The following is a 20,262-nucleotide window of genomic DNA, read 5'->3' as shown; positions in this document are numbered from 1 at the left end:
TTTAGTGATTAAAGAATTTAACTGGAACAGTGTTGAATAAAGTGCTAAATAAAGTTTGTATCAATCCTCAAGTATGAAAGATCAGTGATGATATTGGGCCATGGTCTCTCAGCTGCTGAGGAATAATTGGAGGATAATAATCCTTTGTATGTCATCTTGACTTCCTGAAGAAAGTTAGGATATAAAACAAATAAACAAATGCTAATTTTGTGATCACCAAAATCCTGCATTTACTTGAGACAATAAATTGAAAATACATTATGTAAAGGTATGTAAAGGAATATTTACATGTAGTATACTCCTCCCTTTCACCCACTCTCCCATGTACTCTTGCTATCAGAAGTCCATTAACCTCCTGCAGATCTGGGGATTCCTAACAGGTATGTATGTATTCAGTAGGCAGAATCTACTCCAAAAGCATTGCTATTTTATCCTAATAGCAATTGCAATAGCACTTATATACTGCTAAGAGTGTTTTACAGCACTCTTGAGTGGCTTACAATGTCAGCACAATATATTGCTTCCTACAATCTCTGTGATTTTACTAATCTTGGAAGGTTAGAAGACTGAGTAAACTGAGTACACATCAGGATCAAACTCCTGGCTGTAGGCAGAATTAAGCTGCAATACTGCATTCTAATCACAGCACAACCATGGCTCTTATCTTAAAGATATCTAATGTCAAAATATACTTCAGTTTACCCACAGTAGTCCTCAATTACCAATGGTCTGTGGTTAAGCAGCATGGTCATAAAGTGAGATGTCATGTGATCGTGACAACTTACAACAGCTGTTTTGGTAGTCCCCTTGCCTCTTTTAGGTGAATCCCGCACAGTTACAATATCCCACAGCCACATGATTTCTATTTGTGATTTTCTGCTAATTCCCCATTGACTTTGTTTGTCAGAAGTCAACAGTCAAGTTTGCAAATGGTGAGAATATTACTGCAGGATGCTGCAATGTCATAATTGTGAGCCAGTTGCCAAGCACTGGAATTATGGTCATGAGCTGCAATGGCTGCAACTTCAACTGGCCCTAATTCCCCCTTTTTCAGCACTGTTGTAACTTTGAATGAACAATAAAGTTCTTAAATATAGACCACCTGCATTCTTATTTTAATATATTTAACTAGGACATTGCTCTGCACATGATACAACACTGGTGTTCTAATGATTGAGGTCTAGGATTATGCACCATGAGTCTGAACACAGAATATAAAACTATACAGTCAGAAATAGGAGAAGGAAGGTGTATTGGACATGTTCACTGACTTTAATTATTTGTAAAAATAAAGGGGGGATATAAATAAATAATATAAACTGAGTAGTTTATTGTTGAAGCAAAAGGTATCCTATATTAAAATAAGGTTCTTCGTCTGCTCTTATATTGGCTTTAGAAAACCAGAATTTTTAAAGATACTTAACAGACAACATCTTTTGGGAATGATGCTGTATTTGTTTGAGCAACTGTTTCATCAGAATGGTGATAAATTTTAAAAATAGTGATAAATTTTATAGCCCCAAATTTTTCAGATCCTCCCAAAATTTTCTTTAAGAAGGGGTTTAAAGAAAGACCCAGAGCTAATTTTTGTTTGTTTGTTTAAGGCACAAATACCTTCCATTAACCAAAACACTTTATCTTCAATTTTCAATGAAAACAAAGATGGAAGAAGAAATTCTCCATTTTCATTTAGATGCTTTTTTGCAACTCCTCCCCAATTATTTACTAACTTCGGACACATCTTTTCATTTAAAAATGTTAATCCAGTTAATTACAGAAACATAATAAAGTCAATAATCATGTAAGCATGTAAGCAAAAACAGAGAAAAATCACCTTGCATTCAAAGCAACAAAACCCAGCATCTACAAATATCTGTCTGCTGAACATCCAAAAGTAAGAAACTAAGTATGCAGTCCATAGAAAGTCATCCCACAATAGTTTGCTACACAAACTATTTCTGCTTCTCCTTATTCATGATCTTTGAGAGGCTTGCACAACTGCTTTCTCGATTTAGGGGATTACCCTAAGAGTAAAGCTTGAGAAATCTAAAATTCTTTCTGCCATGAAGACAATGTTACATTTTCTGACACTGCTTTGGATTTGTTCACAAAATACAGAATGGCGTGTTAATGAGAAACAACAACTTGTGTTTCAAACAACAAAATAGTTTAACCTTGCAATGTTAGACCAATGTTTTCTACATACCCATTAATACTAAAAATAGTTTCTCTTTGATGAGGTGCAAAAACAACGAATATTCAATTTTGGATTGATATTTGAGGTCAATATGGACTGTCATTTTTATGTCATTTATGTCACTTTATTTTACCAAGATATTTTTATATGCTATATTTTAAAGAGCCAGTTTGGTGTAGTCGTTAACGCATCAGGTTGGACACTAAGGACAGCATGGATTCTAGTCTTGTCCTAGATATGAAGCCAGATGGGCAACCTTGGGCCAGTAAGTCTCTCTAAGCCCTAGGAAGGAGGCAAACCAATCCAAAGAACCATGCTAAGAAAATTGCAGGGACCTGTCCAGACAATTGCCAGGAGTCAACACTGACTTAAAAGGCAAGCATGTAAACACACATTTTAAAGTATTTTAATTTGGGGATTTTATTTGATTTTCCATTTTTCCTTTTGCATGTATTCTCAGCAGCACAAACTCTGTTACCTGTGAATTGGATCTGTGCCCCTCCTGGATTCTTTGAGTATCTCACAGTGGTGCAGTTCAGTTTGGGAGATTGTGAATGACAATTTAAGGGAAACAGTAATGTCCCCTCTCTTAAAGAAGCCAGTTTTTGGTGTCACTGTGTTAGACAACTTTCTCCCGGTCTCTAATATTCCTTTTCAGGAAATTTTTAGAGAAGATAACAAAACTCCAATTACAAGGGATCCTAGATTATCAAAATCCAGGATTCAGATCTGGATATACTGTAGGAAAGTACATTGGGGACTATATAATTTACTATATAATTATTTTACTCTTCAGACTTAGTAACTGAACTGTTCAAATACCTCCTCCCCAAACACCAAGAGAAACCCATTTCTGGGCCATGAGAAACTGTCTGAAATACTTGCCTGATTCTGTGCCAGAAGTAGCTAGCCTTGGAGTACTTTAATACAGTTTTATACTGCATATAAAGAATGCAAGCATAAACCAGTTTGTTGAAAACTACCCTTTTGGTGAAAGCTTGCTATAATTCTGAACAAGTTTTCAATTTCACACTGCTGCTAGGGTAAAACATTTTAAAGAATTTAATTTTTACAGTGCCTTCAATGACACAGGATTATCTAACAAAGTAATGGCTAATCAATAGGGGTTTAGTTGTCAGGTGAAACATATAACACACTAAAAGGGATTGATTGTTAGACTCCTTCTTATTTACTAGGAGGTATATATTTAAAATGACACAAACTTGTTACCAAGCTACATTCCTTTAACCTTGCAAAGGCTGTTTGAGATGAGTGTTAAGCAGCCTATAGCAAAACACACACTAATGGAAAAGAATATCAAGAAAACACATCGCTGCTTCAAATCATGTCAAGAGCAGGAAATACAATGAGGGTGACTAGGAGATACAAAGCTTAATCTGTTTTCAAACTGCCATCTCTGCTGGTACACTAAAAAAGAGAAAACTCTACAATAATTGTCAAAATTACCCATCTTGGAAGACTTATATGAATCACAATTTATGGGTGGTGGGTTTAAATAACTGCATCAATTCAGAATATTTTGATATGGACTGTAAACAGTAAATAAAAAAGATGGACTAAAACACAGAAAACATTACAAAGTTTTACCATAATCTGAGTTTCAACCAGTATTGTAAAAATGCCCCACATTTTTGTGCAGCTGTATTTTTTACACTAAAAGAAATCTTTTTTCAATAAAAAATTACATAGTTTTAATTTTATTGCTTTTGATTTGACAAGCATTTTCAAGTTCTCATAAGTTACTTAATATACAATGTATTGATATCAATGTGACAAACAGGGATCTTCAGAGAATAAGAAGTAATTACAAAGTTCTTAATGTATATGTAATGCTGATATCACAATGTATCAGTCTGTCACTTTTATTGTACATAATCATAGGTTATTACAAGCTAAGTGATGTGTAAAACTGTCCTTATGTTACCAGTGTGAAGTAAGGTTAATTGTCAAAGAGAGCCCTTGAATCTCTGAGAGATTTCAAGCTTCCCATTTAAACCAATTGAAACCTTTTGCAATTGTATGGTCTAAAGAAAATGTAATTTCCCAAGCAATTCATCCAAAAGATCACCATCTGTGAGTAAAACCCCATTTTTGTCAGGTGTGGCAACCTAAAGTTCAGTAAGAATGCTTTCCCTACCAATTAATAAGTACATGATTTATCAGAGAAATATTGTAATTAAAAATTCTAAAATACAACAGCTCACCTTGTCCTGCTATTTCTAGAGACGTGGTTGTTAAAGGAATATTTGGGAACAGAAATGCCAGATGGTTAAAAATATATATATTAGATTTTGAAGAACTCAACAGATTTGAGAAGTTATAGATAAATCACTTCTACAGTTTCACAAATACTATTTCCATTTCAAGTATAAAGGCCTTAGGAAGCTTCCATTCTTTGTGTTTAATACTTTTTGCAGAGAGGGATACTTCCAAAAGTATTAAATACTTGTAAATTTAAAAACATTTATAAACCATGCAATTAAAAATGAAATTTAAGTTGAGCTGCACAGTATTATTACATTATATTTCAACATGCAACTAGTATTTCCAAATCTATGGTTAAATCTATTTCCATAGTCCAGAATATTTATAATTCAAATTTCTAAGACTATATATATCTCAACAGAAATGCTGGCTCTGAATAAATTAATAAGAGAGGCAAGAGAAATTTGCAACATAAAATCCCAATATAGCTCAATCCAAGTAGGCACATACCTCATACTGCCTCAGGACCTGAGATAAAAGTTAGGTATTCAATACTTGTTTAAAGGATAGCTGTGCTGGGGCTGTTCTAACCTCCAGGAATATGCTGTTCCGGGGGACAGCAATGCAATAGGAAAGCCTTACTTCCTAGTCCCCCCATCAGGTGGCACTGCTTAAGAGGCGATGCATGAAGTGAGACCAATATGTCAGATCATAGAGGACAGGCCAAAAGAGTGGTGGGGAAAATGTCCCTCAGATAAGCAGGCTGTATCCCATGAAGGACATTGTAGGTGAAAACCAACACACTGAATGGAGTAGTTAACAGGATTATATGGGCATATCAAGTTATGGCCTTTATTCAGCTATATTAAGAATGTATATGGCTGCTTTCATCATGTTTGGAACATAATTGTTTATACCACTGCATTTTGGACCAGCTGTAGCTTGAGTGGTCAAAGAACAATGCATAGCGTATTTCAATAATCCACTCACAAGATAACTAAAGCATGGATGACTGTGATAAGAATCTCCCAGTCCAGAGACAGCAGTTTTGAGAATCCTGTCCAGTTCTTCAGTCTCAGAATCACTTTCCAGGTAACAGGCAAGGATATGGTTAAATCAGGGGTGTCAAACTCATGTCATCATGTTAGTGTCACATGACATATCATGACTTTTTCTCCTTTGCTAAACCAGGCGTGGCCAGCATGTGACACATCTGGCCTGTGGGCTTCGAGTTTGACAGTCCTGGCCTAAATAATTCAAGAGTTATTCAGTTGGAGCTCGGTTAAGTTTAATATTCATATCTTTGCCAGAATTCAGTGCTGCTTCTTTGAATGCTCATCACAGTGGCTGAAACCATTCCTTTTGAGGGAGATGGGTGGTTCAGAAATGTGAAAAGTAAGATGAATTTTCCTGTTGTAAATCAGCACATGCCGATTGCCAACTTTCCAGATGCCACAACTCCTCCATGCTTGCTACACTGCTTAAAATGGTGGACACAATGTACGAGATCAATCATGGACAAACATCCTATTTGATGGCCCATCTCATCATTCTTGGAAAGCCAGGAGTTTGTTCCCAACACTTATACACAACTGTCCTACTCTACTCCAACCACCACTCTCAGTTAAATAACTGAAGTCATCAATTTCAAACAAACCTTTCTACCCACTGGCTGGAAAAACTAGTAAAACACAATTTTCTCTGTGGCTACCAATATTCAACCTCCCTTGATCACCATCTTAAAGATAAAGACATAAAAAAGAAAAACATTTGGCAAAGCACAAACTAGATATAAACTAGATATATCAAAACCCTTCTCAGAAATATTCCCACAGCTGTTTAAAATACTGCAATTAGAACTTTCTTGCTGTGGAACCCAGAGAACCTAATTTTACCACTAGAGGGAAGAATTGTCTTGGTACAGAGACATAATACATAGAAATGATTTTTTTTTAACAGTTTCTGTAACAAAAGTTCTCTTGACTAGATCAGCCTTCTAATTACATAATTAGAATAACTAATAAGTAAAAAAAAATCAAGGCTCCCTCCACATTTTCAAAAGTGTAGTGATATTATCTGTTCCCATTTTAACCTATCCCCAACCCTGAAAGTTACCCAATAAAGCTCTATTGACAAAAGCCAGGAGAAATAATTGTTTGCAAAACAAAATCTGAAATAACAAAAACAAACAAAAGAGAAATGTCATGGTATTTAGCCATCTGGTATTAACCTGTAAACAAACTGTCCTCCAAAGAGAGCAGAAAATACATTCTGCTAAATTATGATTCAAGCACACATATTTTAAAAACGGATTAGCTAATGTTTGGAGTATTTGCCAGATTCAAATAGCATTCTTAATGTATAGGCAGTCTATTCCATCCCTGCCTCATATCTTGGCCATAAAAACATGCAAAACCCACTTTTTCTGGCTTTTCTGTCTTCCATTGCTGGCCTGCCTTAAATTCTGCTCATCTTCAAGTATTCAAATTGTTCATTTTTAAGCCTAGTCATTAAAAGGGAAGATGGCAACTAAGGCAGTCATTTTTCTTCCCATTTACAATAGGTGACATTTCTCCAGCAGTGCACAAGGTGTTGAAAACCTGGCAGCTGTTACCTCCTGGGACAGAGCTCCTTTTTTATCCTCCTCTTGACAGTTTAACTCAATGGGTCAGCACCTTTAGAGACAGCAAAAGTATCAGTGAAGTAGATGGCTAGAGTTGAATTACTGCACCCTCCCTAATCAATGGAAGCCCTCACTGCAGGTGAAACTCTTCATCTATAGAGGTGCATGGGGGAGGAAAATGTAATGCCTTAAGCCAGATGGGTTTCATCTTGTGGTGTTTGATTTTTGCTTTGTCTTTTAAAAAAAATGGAACAAGCTAACAAGCGGACAGATACTTTGTTAGCTTCTTGGCCTCTCTCATGGCTCTGAAGCCCCAGGGTTCCAGCCACACAAGAGAAAAGAATTCAGCATACACGTAAACACTTAAAGAAATATAACTAAAGGGATGGCAGCATGCTGTTTTCAAAGAGTTGAAAGTCCTGTTCACAGCTTTATTTATCACTATGCACGTTCAGTAGGCTGTAAGTGGACAGAGAAACAAAAGGTCAGAAGAATAGGCAATGCTAGACATTTACTCCCTTAGAGAGGAAGGCAGAAAAGCAGCACATCTGACAGACATGATTAGTATTAAAGTAAAAAGTCAATACAAGTGGGCTTTAGTGTTTCAGGATAATATTTTTGGCATCAGCCTTGAATTCCTGTTTCATTTACAAGTTAACTCATGAAATACTAAAAAAAAAAACTTGCGAGATTATTAACTGAGGGAGGACAGGAAACATAAATGCATTGTTTTAGGAATATTTTTAAAAACCTTGCTGGTCATTATTGTTAAAGGTCAGGTTAAATCAATCATGTTGATTCCAACACCCCCCCCTCAAAGATATGCATTCAATTTTAGGTAACTATATTTTTTTTACTGTTTTTCTTTCATAAAGTTTGCCCAAAATTGTAAACATCTTATGGTTGGGGTCAGCAGTTTTTCTGCTTTCCCCACACTATATCAGAGGGCTTGTAAGTCCTTCAAAACCTCTGAATATTGTAGCCAGAAGACACATTTCAAAACTGCTGAAGAAATGGCTTACCAAAATATGTTGATGGCATTGTATAGCTATTCTAGCTGGGGAATTCTAAGAGCTGGAGTCTATGCATCTAAAAGTTGCTGAGATTGAGAAACACTGATGTAGAAGGAAGGAGAACCATTTTAGTTGACAGAGTCAGGGATAGCTGCTTCACTTTTATTCTGTCTGGAAGCTGTGCACTTCAATGCAAAAACTGCCATGCATATCATCTCAGTGATGCTGCTATCAGCACTTCCCCCACATGACCCCTTTTGACATAATTTCCTCTCTGCAAACACTATCCAAATTCCCTCCACCCGCAGAGCGAGTTTTGACAGGAAAAAGATACTTCATTAATACCCTATTTGAGCAAAGGGGAGTAGTTTTCCTTAAATAACCTGTGCTGAGCCAATCTTTTTTCAAAAAGGCAGGAGTGTAGCAGCCCTGGACAGCTGCCCTGTGACCTAGGCCTGTTGACCTTTGCTATTCATCATTTTCCTTTAGAGTAGGAGGGCAGACTCTTGGGGAGTGACTTCACAATAGACAGCTACAATCCAACAATAATATGGTGCTTACAAAAAGAAAGGGAAAACCCAGATGGTATTGCAATAAATTTACAAATCTTCATTCATGGCTCTGTTTAACACAGCCCAAAGCCAAAAGACACAAAGGTCCCTGGAGAGATTCCCCCTCGTTGGCTTCTAAAGACCAGATCTCTTTTAAGGCTACTAAGACTCAATTCTTCACAGAGGTAGAGCCCTTAAAATAATAAATGCTTGACCCAATCAATCTACCATTCAGATCCAACACTAAACTATGGGTACTGAAAACTAATTATGTTTTTGGCAAGAACGTTGAATTTAAAATAGAAATACACAGGTTAAAAAGGACACTGAAGCATTTGAGAGGCTCTTTCAAAAAGGCTGCACACATGCATAAAACAGGATTCAAACCAGGAGTTTCATTCCATAATTCACACATTTATTTTTAAAATGAATCAGATTAGCCCCATGTGTGACCTGCTGGTCCATCTGTATTCACTGGACTTAATGGGCATTCTTTTCACACTAGCTTCAGTTTGAAGTATGAGACAGATAAATTTAGTTTAATTTTCAACAGATCAAGCTATCAATTTTCCAAACAGACCATCTGGATCAGCCTATTAAAATTAATTTATAACTTAGCAGAGAAAGCATTTGTTCGTTAGCTAAACATAGTTGCCAAAAACTTTGGGCCCATGTCATTGTTTTCTAAAACTTCACACATACATGCACACAAATCATATGCTACATAACTGTATACAGATTTTATCCCTAATCTTGCCCCCACAGAATGAACTACATGTATTTTTTCTACTTTTAAACTAATTATTCCTCTCTCCTTTATTTCTTCTATTCAAAAGAAAGTGAAAGCAGTCAAAATGAAGTCCCTCAAACACTATCTTTCAACTTTTAATATTGTTAATACAGGGTGAACAGTGGTAATTCTTGCCAGAGCAAAGTTAATAGAATAAATAAAAGGTTAATAGAGTAAATAGGATCCTTATGACTAATCTAATTCCTCTATTTTGAATGCCTTTATTATTGTAGATTGAACAGCGGTAAGGGCTTTCCACATTATTTAATCACTCTTCAACATAAGATAAATATTTTTATTTTAGTCAATTAACCAACCCCTTCATCAAGTAATCTTCCTGAAGAGCTTTTGTTTTGTATGTAGCTTAGTGTTGCATTGTGAAGTCTTTGGTACTCCCTGAGCACTGATGTGGTAATGAAATGTCTGCAAGCAAGCAACCAAGCTCAGCGAGTACCAAGGACTCCACATTTTAAAGAGCTCTAGTTAAAGAAAAAGCCATATTTACAGGGCTGATGTGAAAAATATATCAAGTAACGTTGGTAGTTAGGATTATTGGCTATATTTTAAAAATATGTTATTGCTGGTTTAGTTTGGGTTAGATGAGCTCTCTAGCAGCAAAAAATGCACAGTAAAATCTATAATTTGGGGGTTAGAATACTGTGATTATTTGTAAACTATAAAAGACAAAATTGTATGTTAAGTCTCCAAATAGATTGATACACTCAGGTTGCCATATAATTTTTTCCATTACATTTGCAACAGTAACAGCATAAATATGCTGATAATATAAATTGTATATCCCTCATTTAACTAATGGTTGTAGTGCAGACAGAACACTCTCCTTTCTATATTGTAACTCTCTTTTCTATATTCTTTCCTGAATAAAGAACTCAACATACATCCCATCTATGGCCTGGATAAAAGTAGAATTATTTTCTCCAAGAGAACATTCTTCTTTACTACTCCTAGATCAGCAGTACTCAACCTTTTTGGAATCAGGGACCAGTGTTGTTGAGAGTAATTTTTCCACAGACCAGAGGGAATTGTTTCATTGTCACTCACTTGCCCGTTGCTCATCTCTAGCTCTGTGGCCCAGTTCCTAACAGGCCACAGACTGGTACCACTCTGTGACCGGGGACCCCTGTCGTAGATCACACTGCCTTTCAAAGACATAGATTGTAGGCAAAATTAAATTAATTTTACTATTCCAAACAGTTTAGTCAAATCATAATTTTACTTTCATGCAGTCCTGAAATTTCTCAATAGTACTTCAATAGTAGTAGGTATGTAGCCTCACCAAACGCTATGTTGCTATGTATGTAATATAGTCATTGAAGGTTAAAGATATAGCATAACTATAGATAACCTGAATGCATTGTGGTCACTTCATATTGAATTCAAACTGGGACCAGAAATATGTGACATTTTACTCTGATGTACCTTTAATCAATATATTGAATAATTGAATGCTAATTGTTCACTTGACCTTTGTATGAGATAATCTTGCTGTTTCCTAAGAGGTTAAATAGGTTACAGAAGTCTGAATGGCTTATAGCATAAGATGGGAGACTGTTGCCAAGTGAAACTAGCAAAGAAAATGACTATATTTTTATCTGTCCAATACATAAGGCACTGCTTTTATAGACAGTACTCAACCAGGTTAAATCCACAAGGAACAACTCCCAGACTGCTCTATAAAGATTATAGGTTATTTAGACATAGATTAGCTCCTAAAAGTCAGCTTCTGAAGAACACAGAATTGCTTCAAAATTAGTATAATGTTTCAAATTAAAAAGTTGTAACAAAAACATGTCTATTTGTATGTTATAGCTTGTCACATTCCAAAGTATGTCAGAGAATCCGAGCTGTTTCAAGTAAAGAAGAGGAGAGTATCTGTGAGTTTGAATCAATTTCATACCTGCCTGAGTGCATTCTTCTCGGGAATGATCTTTCTGGGAGGCTCTTCATTATTACAAGCTTCTCTTTCAGAGGAAGTCTATAGAGAAAAGGAAAAAAAATAGTTCAAGTATTCCATTAAGGTGGTTATCCACATAAATAAACAAGCATTTATAATATAGGAAGTCCTCATTTAGCAACCGCAATCAGTTCTAGTGGCAAGGTTGTGAAGAAAATCATGTGACTGACAAAAAGAGATGCTGCAAAGATCATTGGTTGCTGCTGCCTCATTTAGCTAAAGTTCTCTCATGTAGTGATGCCAAAATTACTCTTGTTCTAGTGTGCATTGTTGTCAATAGAAGAAATTGGGCACAAGTGCATGCACTGCTCCGAAAATTATTTTTTACTAACAGTTATCATATTTGGAAATGCTCAGTTAATAAGGCGATTGCTAAATGAGGACTACCTACCTGTATGGCAAATGTAAGCTTGCTCTTCTAAATTTCCACAATGCAAAACACTTATTCTTTTACATAACTAAACTTGTATGTCTTATTCTGTGACAGTACAGGATTTAGTACACTGAGATTTCTTTTATGAAAATTAAATGAATGTAGCAGTGTGGACAGCCTGTAAAACTGAGATTTGCTTTTTATGTAGCATTTGTAGGGCTCACAGTCCAGTTTTTTTGTTCACCTAAATGGAAGAGTATTTATCTGCCTTTTTTTTTTCAGAAATAAAATATACTCTAGTAGGCAAAATAACCATTAAAAAAATAAAACTCTTGTTTGTTTTGCAACCTAGAACAGATATCTCCAACTCTCTATGCTTGCACGGTCTCCATCAATATAGTCATTAAAACATGCAACTGCTCTGATTTTACTAGTATTAGGTCAGCTGGTAAGAAATATCATAGAAGTTACTCAGAACAAATACAGTAGTAAAACTGGCACTCTAGACTTGTAGATAGTAACAGATGTTCAGAAACCTCTATGATCAACCATAGAGTCCTCTCAATTGCCACTGTGATCGTAGCAATAATAACAAAGATAATAAAAATATTAACATTTATTATAGCAGTATAAATTATGATGGGCTTCAGTGTTGGTTCTTTTCTGCTCTTATTCCACCCTTGTCTGAGGATAAGTACCTGGCATTATGTTAAACATTGACTTGAGTTCCTAAACTGAAAAATGTTCTCTACTCATGATTTTTTTTATTGAAGAATGAATATGCATGTAAAAGAAATTGAACTTCAAGGTGGTTTTACTTAAATGGTCTGCTTGTTTGAACTAAGCTAGCTCCTATAATGGAGAACATGTTTTATACTTCCAAGCCAAGACACTGCTCCATTTATTTTAGTACTAGCTGACATACTGGCTGTACCTAGTTCTTTCTTAGCTCTGCCACCTGATTCTGTGAAGATGCCACAAACTGAACCAACTTATGTTTTACCATTTAGCTTCTGTCCTTCTCATACATGACACTAAAATGACAATATGATTATTTCTAGTCACATATTTCCTAGCAGCAAATGTTTGTTATCTAAACGATATTAAAAAGTCATGAACAATTATAATTAACTGACTTATGCTGATTTTGTTTAATAATCTGAGAAGCCACATTTTAAAACTTTTCTGGTGGCTAAAAGTGAGGTTAACATGTTTGTAAATAACTAAGGTATATACTAATTCCTACCCAAACTCCTCATTTGTACTAAAATCAATAGATCAGAGGTCCCCAACCTCTGGTCCCCGGACCAGCACCAGGCCACAGCATGCCAGAAATTGGGCCATGAAACAAGTGAAACCCATCCATGGGATGTAGGCAGCATACGAAACCATGCTCCCTCCAGTCCATGGAAAAGCCTCTCTCCATGAACCAGTTCCAGGTTCCCAAAAGGTTGGAAGCCGCTGCAATAAGACAACATAGTGTCTTAGTCATGATTCTTATACTTCTAAGGATAATCTTAAGTCAGAAGAAAGGTGACTGCTGACATCGTTCCATAAACACAGAAAATATCGGAAAGAAAGAATCAGATAGCAAGTAAGATATAAAGGATGGAAAAAGTTTACACATTACATTTTTAGGTTGATATTATAGTGTTAATGCAACTAGATTTTTTTTAATCTTTAATTTCGGATCCTGTTTTGCTTTGATTCCTTCTAAGTTATGTTACTGAAGGCCCTGAAATTCTATTGCCTTTATGTTGCCCACCCCAACATGCTTGAAGTTTACCAATTTCATCTTGAAACTAAACAGCTAATTTGAAGCCTTTGTTTTATTCATTATCTTTATAGGTGGCAAGACTAAGAGGTTGGCTGAACAAAGACCAGACAATGACTGCCAAGTGCATATGGTGGCTCACAGCTTGCTGTCACCCTATTCTACTGCACCAACACAGCAGACTATTAAAGAGGAGCGCTGCTCATGCACTTTTGTCAGCAAGTTAAGTTATGCTTGGCAAAGGCTGAAAAACTGGAAAACATTAAGCTCTGTAACCGCAGCAAAGATGGAACTCATTGCTTAGAAACTAGAAATCTTGGTGGACAACAAGTCTTAGAATATTCCTGATATATATTTTCTATCGTAACCAATCAATCCCAAGACAAAAAAACAAATTTCAAATGCAAATTGTTTTTTCGGTCTGTTATGCACCCTAAAAGTAAATATGGACATCTGTGATCAACACTTTCCACTGAATTGCTTTTTGACTTTCTTATATCAATTTAAGAGGGCCAGGGCTAGATTTCCGATTCAGCAAGATGATTATTCTTGAGAACCAAAATTAAGAGATTGTTACTACCTTCTACTCTGCTGATGAGTAAAGAGATGCTTTGCAGTGAAGCACAAGTAAGTTCCAAAAATTGTGATTAAATTATTCAATATATTTCTGTTACTAAAACTTTCATCGTTTTGAAAGTGCAATTTAGATAGAAAAAAGTCATTTTGCTATTGCTATTCTTTAAAAATTTAAATCAGAAATTATATTCTCTCTAATGTATGGATCATATGACATCATGAATTAGCAAATCTTTTGATTCAGTTAACCATATAACACGCTGGTCTTTTGCTATTTTCCCCCCCACATTTAACAATTCAGAAAAAAATGGCATCTATGAGTAGATAATATTCTGAATAATTCTATAATTGCTAAATGATACTCAAGAAAGCAATGGGATGGTGTGGTTGATATTTTTATCTGCTTTAAGGAAGGCCTGGATAAACAAATGTAATAGAATCATAACAAAAACAGAGAACATCTTTAGCCTCTCTTCTTGGAAATTTTGTTTTCTGATTTCAACCCTAACCTAGTACAAGATTAAAGATAAGATAGCATAAGAAAATTTAAAGCAAGCTAATTTTGTGGGAGACGTGTTCTTCATTCATCTCAGTAACCAGTAAGCAGGCAATACTTAAATGGCTACTTGCAAAGTTTCTTTTTGGTAACAGTGACCTAACAGGAACAGACTTTTGAGAAAAGTCATTTGTTAGAGAATGCTTTACCTTATAATGAACACAACAAATCTGCCTAGCATGCAAGCACCTCAATAACCATTGTACACAGTTCTCTCATGACATTCAGTCACACATCTCCAAAACATCCCTACATAGTTACAATGAAGAATCTGAACATGATGATGCAAATTGTTACATTAAATTCATCTGCTAGAATCAGAGGCAATGGATGGATTAAAAGCCTTTCAAGATTATTAAAAATGCCTCTTGTCTCAAGCAATAATCTTGCCAATGGAAGTACTGGGCTTTTATTTCCTGAGGATGGGAAAAGTGGAGGCTTGCATTTGTCAGCACTATTAATAAACCGTACAGATGCAGCACTTTTTGAAAAATCTATCCGCGTGTGAAAGCGAGGAATCATATATACACAGAAAGCACTTCTTTATGCTTTCAAAACCTTAATCCTGTCTGGAACTGTCAGTGGGGGTTAATGGTAGCTTTGGATAAGAGAATTCCAATCTGGTTGGCAGATGGATAGGTTGGTTATAGCTGCATAACTATGTCTTGCCTACAGGCACAATTCAGAACACTGTTAAAGCAATATAAAGTCACTGTCAAGCTGAACCATTTGGATCGGTAGCAAGGAGAAATAATAATAAAAGGAGTTCATTTCTGGGCCTTGTGTATTCACGCTAGTATGCAGAAACTGATTAATTGTCATCATGTGCTGGTCGGCTGCACCTCAGATTCCTACTTCTGGAGTAGATTTTGCATGCTAATGTAATCATTTCCCCTCTTGAGACATTAGCAAATAATCAAATGAAAAACTGGATCATAATTTACTGAGATTCAGGCAATTCTCTATGCAAATTTGACTTGTTATTGCTGCTGCCTCGTTAATCTGAATGCCTTTGACAAACTCCTTTGATTTATGAACTCATGACAACTCCAATGTGTGTATATTTTGCTAGATTGACATTATCATTAAGAGTGGGTGGACCGAGCTCATATGAATGGCTGATTTTATTCGCTGGTTGTCGGGCTGCTCAACAGCTGAGCATCTCCTTTGCACAAAGCCCCCAAGCACAAGGCTCTTCCCATCTACCCATCCATTCATCATCTCGATGTTAATTGGCCCAGGCTTTAAGCAAATTTTCAACACGATTTAAAGGCATGATGACACTGATTACTGACCCTCTGCCATACGGTGTCTATTGATTAACCTGACAGAGAGAGAGGATAAGCTTGAGGGGAAGTAAGTGTATGGGGATTTCAAAAGTGTCTGTGTGTGTATATATACATACAGTATATGTGTGTATGTGTGCACACACAGACACACGCACACATATTCAGTCACATGTATACAGATACACAAAATAGATAAAATGTTTGACATTATCCCAGGAACCAGAATGTCTGTAAAGCCTTTAAGGACTTCACACACTAATTAAAATGCAGGCTGCTTTCAGATAATAAAGCCAGTTACAAACATCTTGTCAAATATCATATTAGACTTCAGAAACAGGCAAAGCTAAATGATAGAATGAACTGTGTCTAGTCATCATGAACACTATTGGTATACAGAAGTGAAAATCAGCAGCAGCACAATCAGATCACAATTAATTCCTTAAGTAACTCAAGGACAATTAAAGAGATCAAGTACAACATTCCAGACACTTTGATAGACTCACATTTGGTCTTTCAATACAGAAGAGGCTTTGGGGGAAAGAATCCAAGTTGGATTTCACCATCTTATGGGACAGCATAAGTAAGGACTGGGAAATTCATTTGAATTACCTTGTGACTCTGTCCACAGCACATATTTAAGAGGAAGGGGAAATAAATACTAGTATAATAGTTGCAGAAGAGTAAAGCTCCAATAGCCTTTGTAAATGATAAATTAAAGCAAGAATCTTGTTACTCTAAAGCAGGGTGTCCAACCTTGGCAACTTTAAGACTTGTAGACTTCATCTCCCAGAGTTCCTCAGCCAGCTTTGCTGGCTGAGGAACTCTGGGAGTTGAAGTCCACAAGTCTTAAAGTTGCCAAGGTTGGACACCCCTGCTCTAAAGGGACCATCAACCTCTCAGTTTCTTATGTGAGCTTTGATAGTTTATAAATTTCAAAAAATATTGACCTAAAAAACTGATAGATGTGTGATACGAACAATTTTTTTCAATATCCAAATATCTCCTACTCCAAAATACATTATTTTAAGGACATAATCTCTGGACGCTGCTTGAAATTTCCAAAGAATAAGAAAGCAGATAAAGCATCTACAAGTCATAAACCAGTACAAGTTATAAAAAATGGTTGGAACAGCGGATTTCTTCAGTGAGAACTTGTAAACAATATGTAATGCATTATAATAAAGTATGATAAACCCCAAGTTTGAATTGTGAATTGTAAAATCAAGGGGAGTGGGAGAGGCAGGAGAAAATGTTTTTCTCTGAAGCATTTCTTTTCCTTTAAAAACTGAATAAATTAAGAAATGTTACTAATATTTAAAAATTATACATTAAAGTATTACAAGAAGTGTCTTACCTTACTATCCAGCCCTTACTACCCAAACTAATCTCTGAAACTATATAATGGAAATGTTTTGTGTAAACCTATTTACATAGAGACTCCTTACAATTCATAGTGTATAATCATTTATTTATCCTATGGATATTGAATGTTAATATACTGCCTAACGTATCTCTGAGTGGTCAGAGATAAACATAGAATATTGGCTTGAAAAGAGTCACTGCATTACAGATCCTAGCTTGTATAGACCAGCAAGAAGATGTTTGGGGCAAGACTGAGCTTGGGCTGCACTTGTGGCATACAAAACAAAATGTGCCAAATGTGTCCTCATAATTATCAGGGAATGCTGACCTTGGCAAAGACATATCTGAGGCTGCTCCCCTAGTCTGCCTAACCTTCTCTATATTACTAAAAAGTGTTATTAAAAGTTTAATTTCCCAAAGTCATGATCGGTAATGGAAGTCAATGATCTGTCACCCAGCTGATCAGCATGGCACATGAAAGACTGCAGCTTAGAATGTAAGGAAAGTAAATGAATTGATCTATGGAAAAAAATGAAAGAACAAACTGTATATAACAACTGTATAGAAGTATAGAATTGAAGAATACACACAGAAAACTGAAGGTATAGGTATAGTTATAAAATAAAAATTTATGATAAAATATAAATTATTATCAATTAATTAATTCCGGGATATATGAATGTAAGAATCTATTGGCTTTTAATAGAGGTAATCCTCGTCTTACAACCATTCATTCAGTGATCATTCAAAGTTAATACTGGAAAAAGAAAGTTATGACCGTTTTTCAGATGTACGACTGTTGCAGCATCCCTATGGTCATGTGATCAAAATTCAGAAGTCTCAAAGGTGCTTTTTCAAGTGGCAACTGGACTTTCGGTTTTTTTCTTTGAAGACGTTTCGCCTCCCATCCAAGAAGTTTCTTCAGCTCAAGACAACCATGATTTGGATGACTGAGAATCTCCATTGACAAAATTTGAAGCTTTGCAACTGGCATGTATTTATGATGGTTGCAGGTTCCCAGGGTCATGTGATCAATTTTTGCAACCTTCTGACAAGCACAGTCAATGGAGAATATATAGAGCCATATAATGTCACTGACTTTTATTTACATAAGTAAATAAGAGTCTTAGAATATAATTTTCCACAATTAAGCAAAGAACATTTGCTTTCTGTTATCAGGACATTTAATTATTTTTGTTTATTCAGACAACTGTACTAGAGCTGTTTCATAATATTTCTTAATAAGTGGTTAGATTACATCTATAAAAATTTAAAGGGCATTAAAGCATATCAGCTTCCAAAATGAAATATCCTTTTAAAATTCTCTTCATCTTCCATTTGCTTTCTAGCTTTTTACTTTCTTTGCAGAAGGGTATATATATTCTATTTACCAGTATTTATTCAAAATCACATGCGGGAAAAGCAAAAGCCCCCCCAAAAAAAAAAAATATCTGTTGAATTTAGTTACTACTATTGTAGGTAAAAGTGCAAATACCTAAATCCCACTTTGCAGCTTAGTTTAAACTTGGAACAGTAGTAATACAACAATATAGCAAATCAATTGGAAATGTTTATTCATTTGATCCACTGCAATTATTCTGCATTACAAATCAGTATTTTTAAAATGCTATATCCTAGCATATAGAAGAATAAAATTTTAAAATGGAATGCAATGAAATTCAAGACTTTTTCTGAGTATTGACAAAGACACATAGGTTGTTTTTCTTATATAGCAGAAAGCAGGATTAAGGATCTATAGTACAATGCCAAGAGACATTCAAAAACATTTTTCTAGAATTAACAAGAGGCAATAAGATTCAAGAGGCCTGGGGAAACTTAACAAAAACTTTGTATTAGCATTCTGTAGTCACAGGTTCATCGTCTCTTCTTAGTATTTATTATGGCTTCATCTGCAGGAGAACAGCAGGCACTCAATTAATGTACTCTAAGGTTTGCTAGTTTCATTGCACCTTTTGTGTCATATTCACAAAGACTAGTTAACTTTGATATTATATGACCTTAGACTTGATTCTCTCTTAAAATAACTGAACCCTCATTTCCAACTCTATTTATAAAATATATAATCATAGTTCACAGATAATGGTAATCCATATGATGGTTTATCTCTAGCCTATACAGTACACAAACCCTTTCACTGTGATTTACAAAACAAAAGATTTGCACATCATACTAATTAAAACACGCCTTATGTCTTACGATTATCCTATTTTTGAATTCTCATGACCACTGAACAAATGCCAAATGATCTATGTAGATCTTAATACATGCCTCATGTCCCAATATTACTCCCCACACATGTAAGATCATCTTTATTTATTTATTTTTATTTATTTATTTGATTTGCCAATTGTTTACAAGATAATAAGTATAAATGTATACATAGTTGTGAATACATGAAATGGTTACATATAAGAAAAATAAAAGAATAAGAGAAACAATAGGACAGGGACGGTAGGCACGTTGGTGCGCTTTATGCACGCCCCCTACAGACCTCTTAGGAAAGGGGTGAGGTCAATAGTAGACAGTCTAAGGTTAAAGTTTTTGGGGTTTGGGGAAGAAACTACAGAGTCGGGTAGAGTATTCCAGACATTGACCACTCTATTGCTGAAGTCGTATTTCCTGCAATCAAGTTTGGTGCGGTTTACTTTGAGTTTGTATCTATTGTGTGCTCTTGTGTTGTTATGGTTGAAGCTGAAGTATTCATTGACAGGTAGGACATTGCAATGTATGATTTTGTATACCATGCTTAAGTCAGACCGAAGACGGCGTAATTCAAGGTTTTCTAGTTCTAGAATTTCAAGTCTGGTGGCATAAGGTATTCTACAGCGAGTAGAGGAGTGGAGAACTCTTCTTGTGAAATATTTCTGGACTTTCTCAATTGTGCTAATATCAGATACGTAGTGTGGGTTCCAGACTGATGAACTGTATTCGAGTAT

The 20,262-nt window shown here is 35.6% G+C and overlaps 1 protein-coding gene across 27 annotated transcripts in view; it reads right to left on the bottom strand.

The window, feature by feature from the left end:
* BTRC (beta-transducin repeat containing E3 ubiquitin protein ligase) overlaps positions 1–20,262 on the bottom strand; it is a 184,952-nt gene that overhangs the window by 77,001 nt on the left and 87,689 nt on the right. For 24 of the 27 annotated variants that reach the window (XR_015749422.1, XM_087964647.1, XM_087964648.1 and 21 more), the window contains one exon: positions 11,319–11,396. The exons of 1 other annotated variant lie outside the window; for it this stretch is intronic. Coding sequence is in view for 20 of the 26 variants with exons in the window: in XM_087964647.1 (XP_087820773.1) it covers positions 11,319–11,396 (78 nt within the window). In the remaining 6 variants the exon portion in view is untranslated. Of the gene's footprint in view, positions 1–11,318; positions 11,397–20,262 lie in introns of those variants that run through there. 2 more of the 27 variants (XM_026670144.2, XM_087964660.1) reach the window with 1 other exon arrangement.

The sequence above is a fragment of the Notechis scutatus genome, chromosome 4 (genome assembly GCF_049901735.1).
Source record: "Notechis scutatus isolate UNSWTSFEM ecotype Mainland chromosome 4, rNotScu1.2, whole genome shotgun sequence".
Taxonomy (NCBI): domain Eukaryota; kingdom Metazoa; phylum Chordata; class Lepidosauria; order Squamata; family Elapidae; genus Notechis; species Notechis scutatus.
Note: the sequence above shows the minus strand (reverse complement) of the source record. Positions and strands in the feature narration are given on the sequence as shown.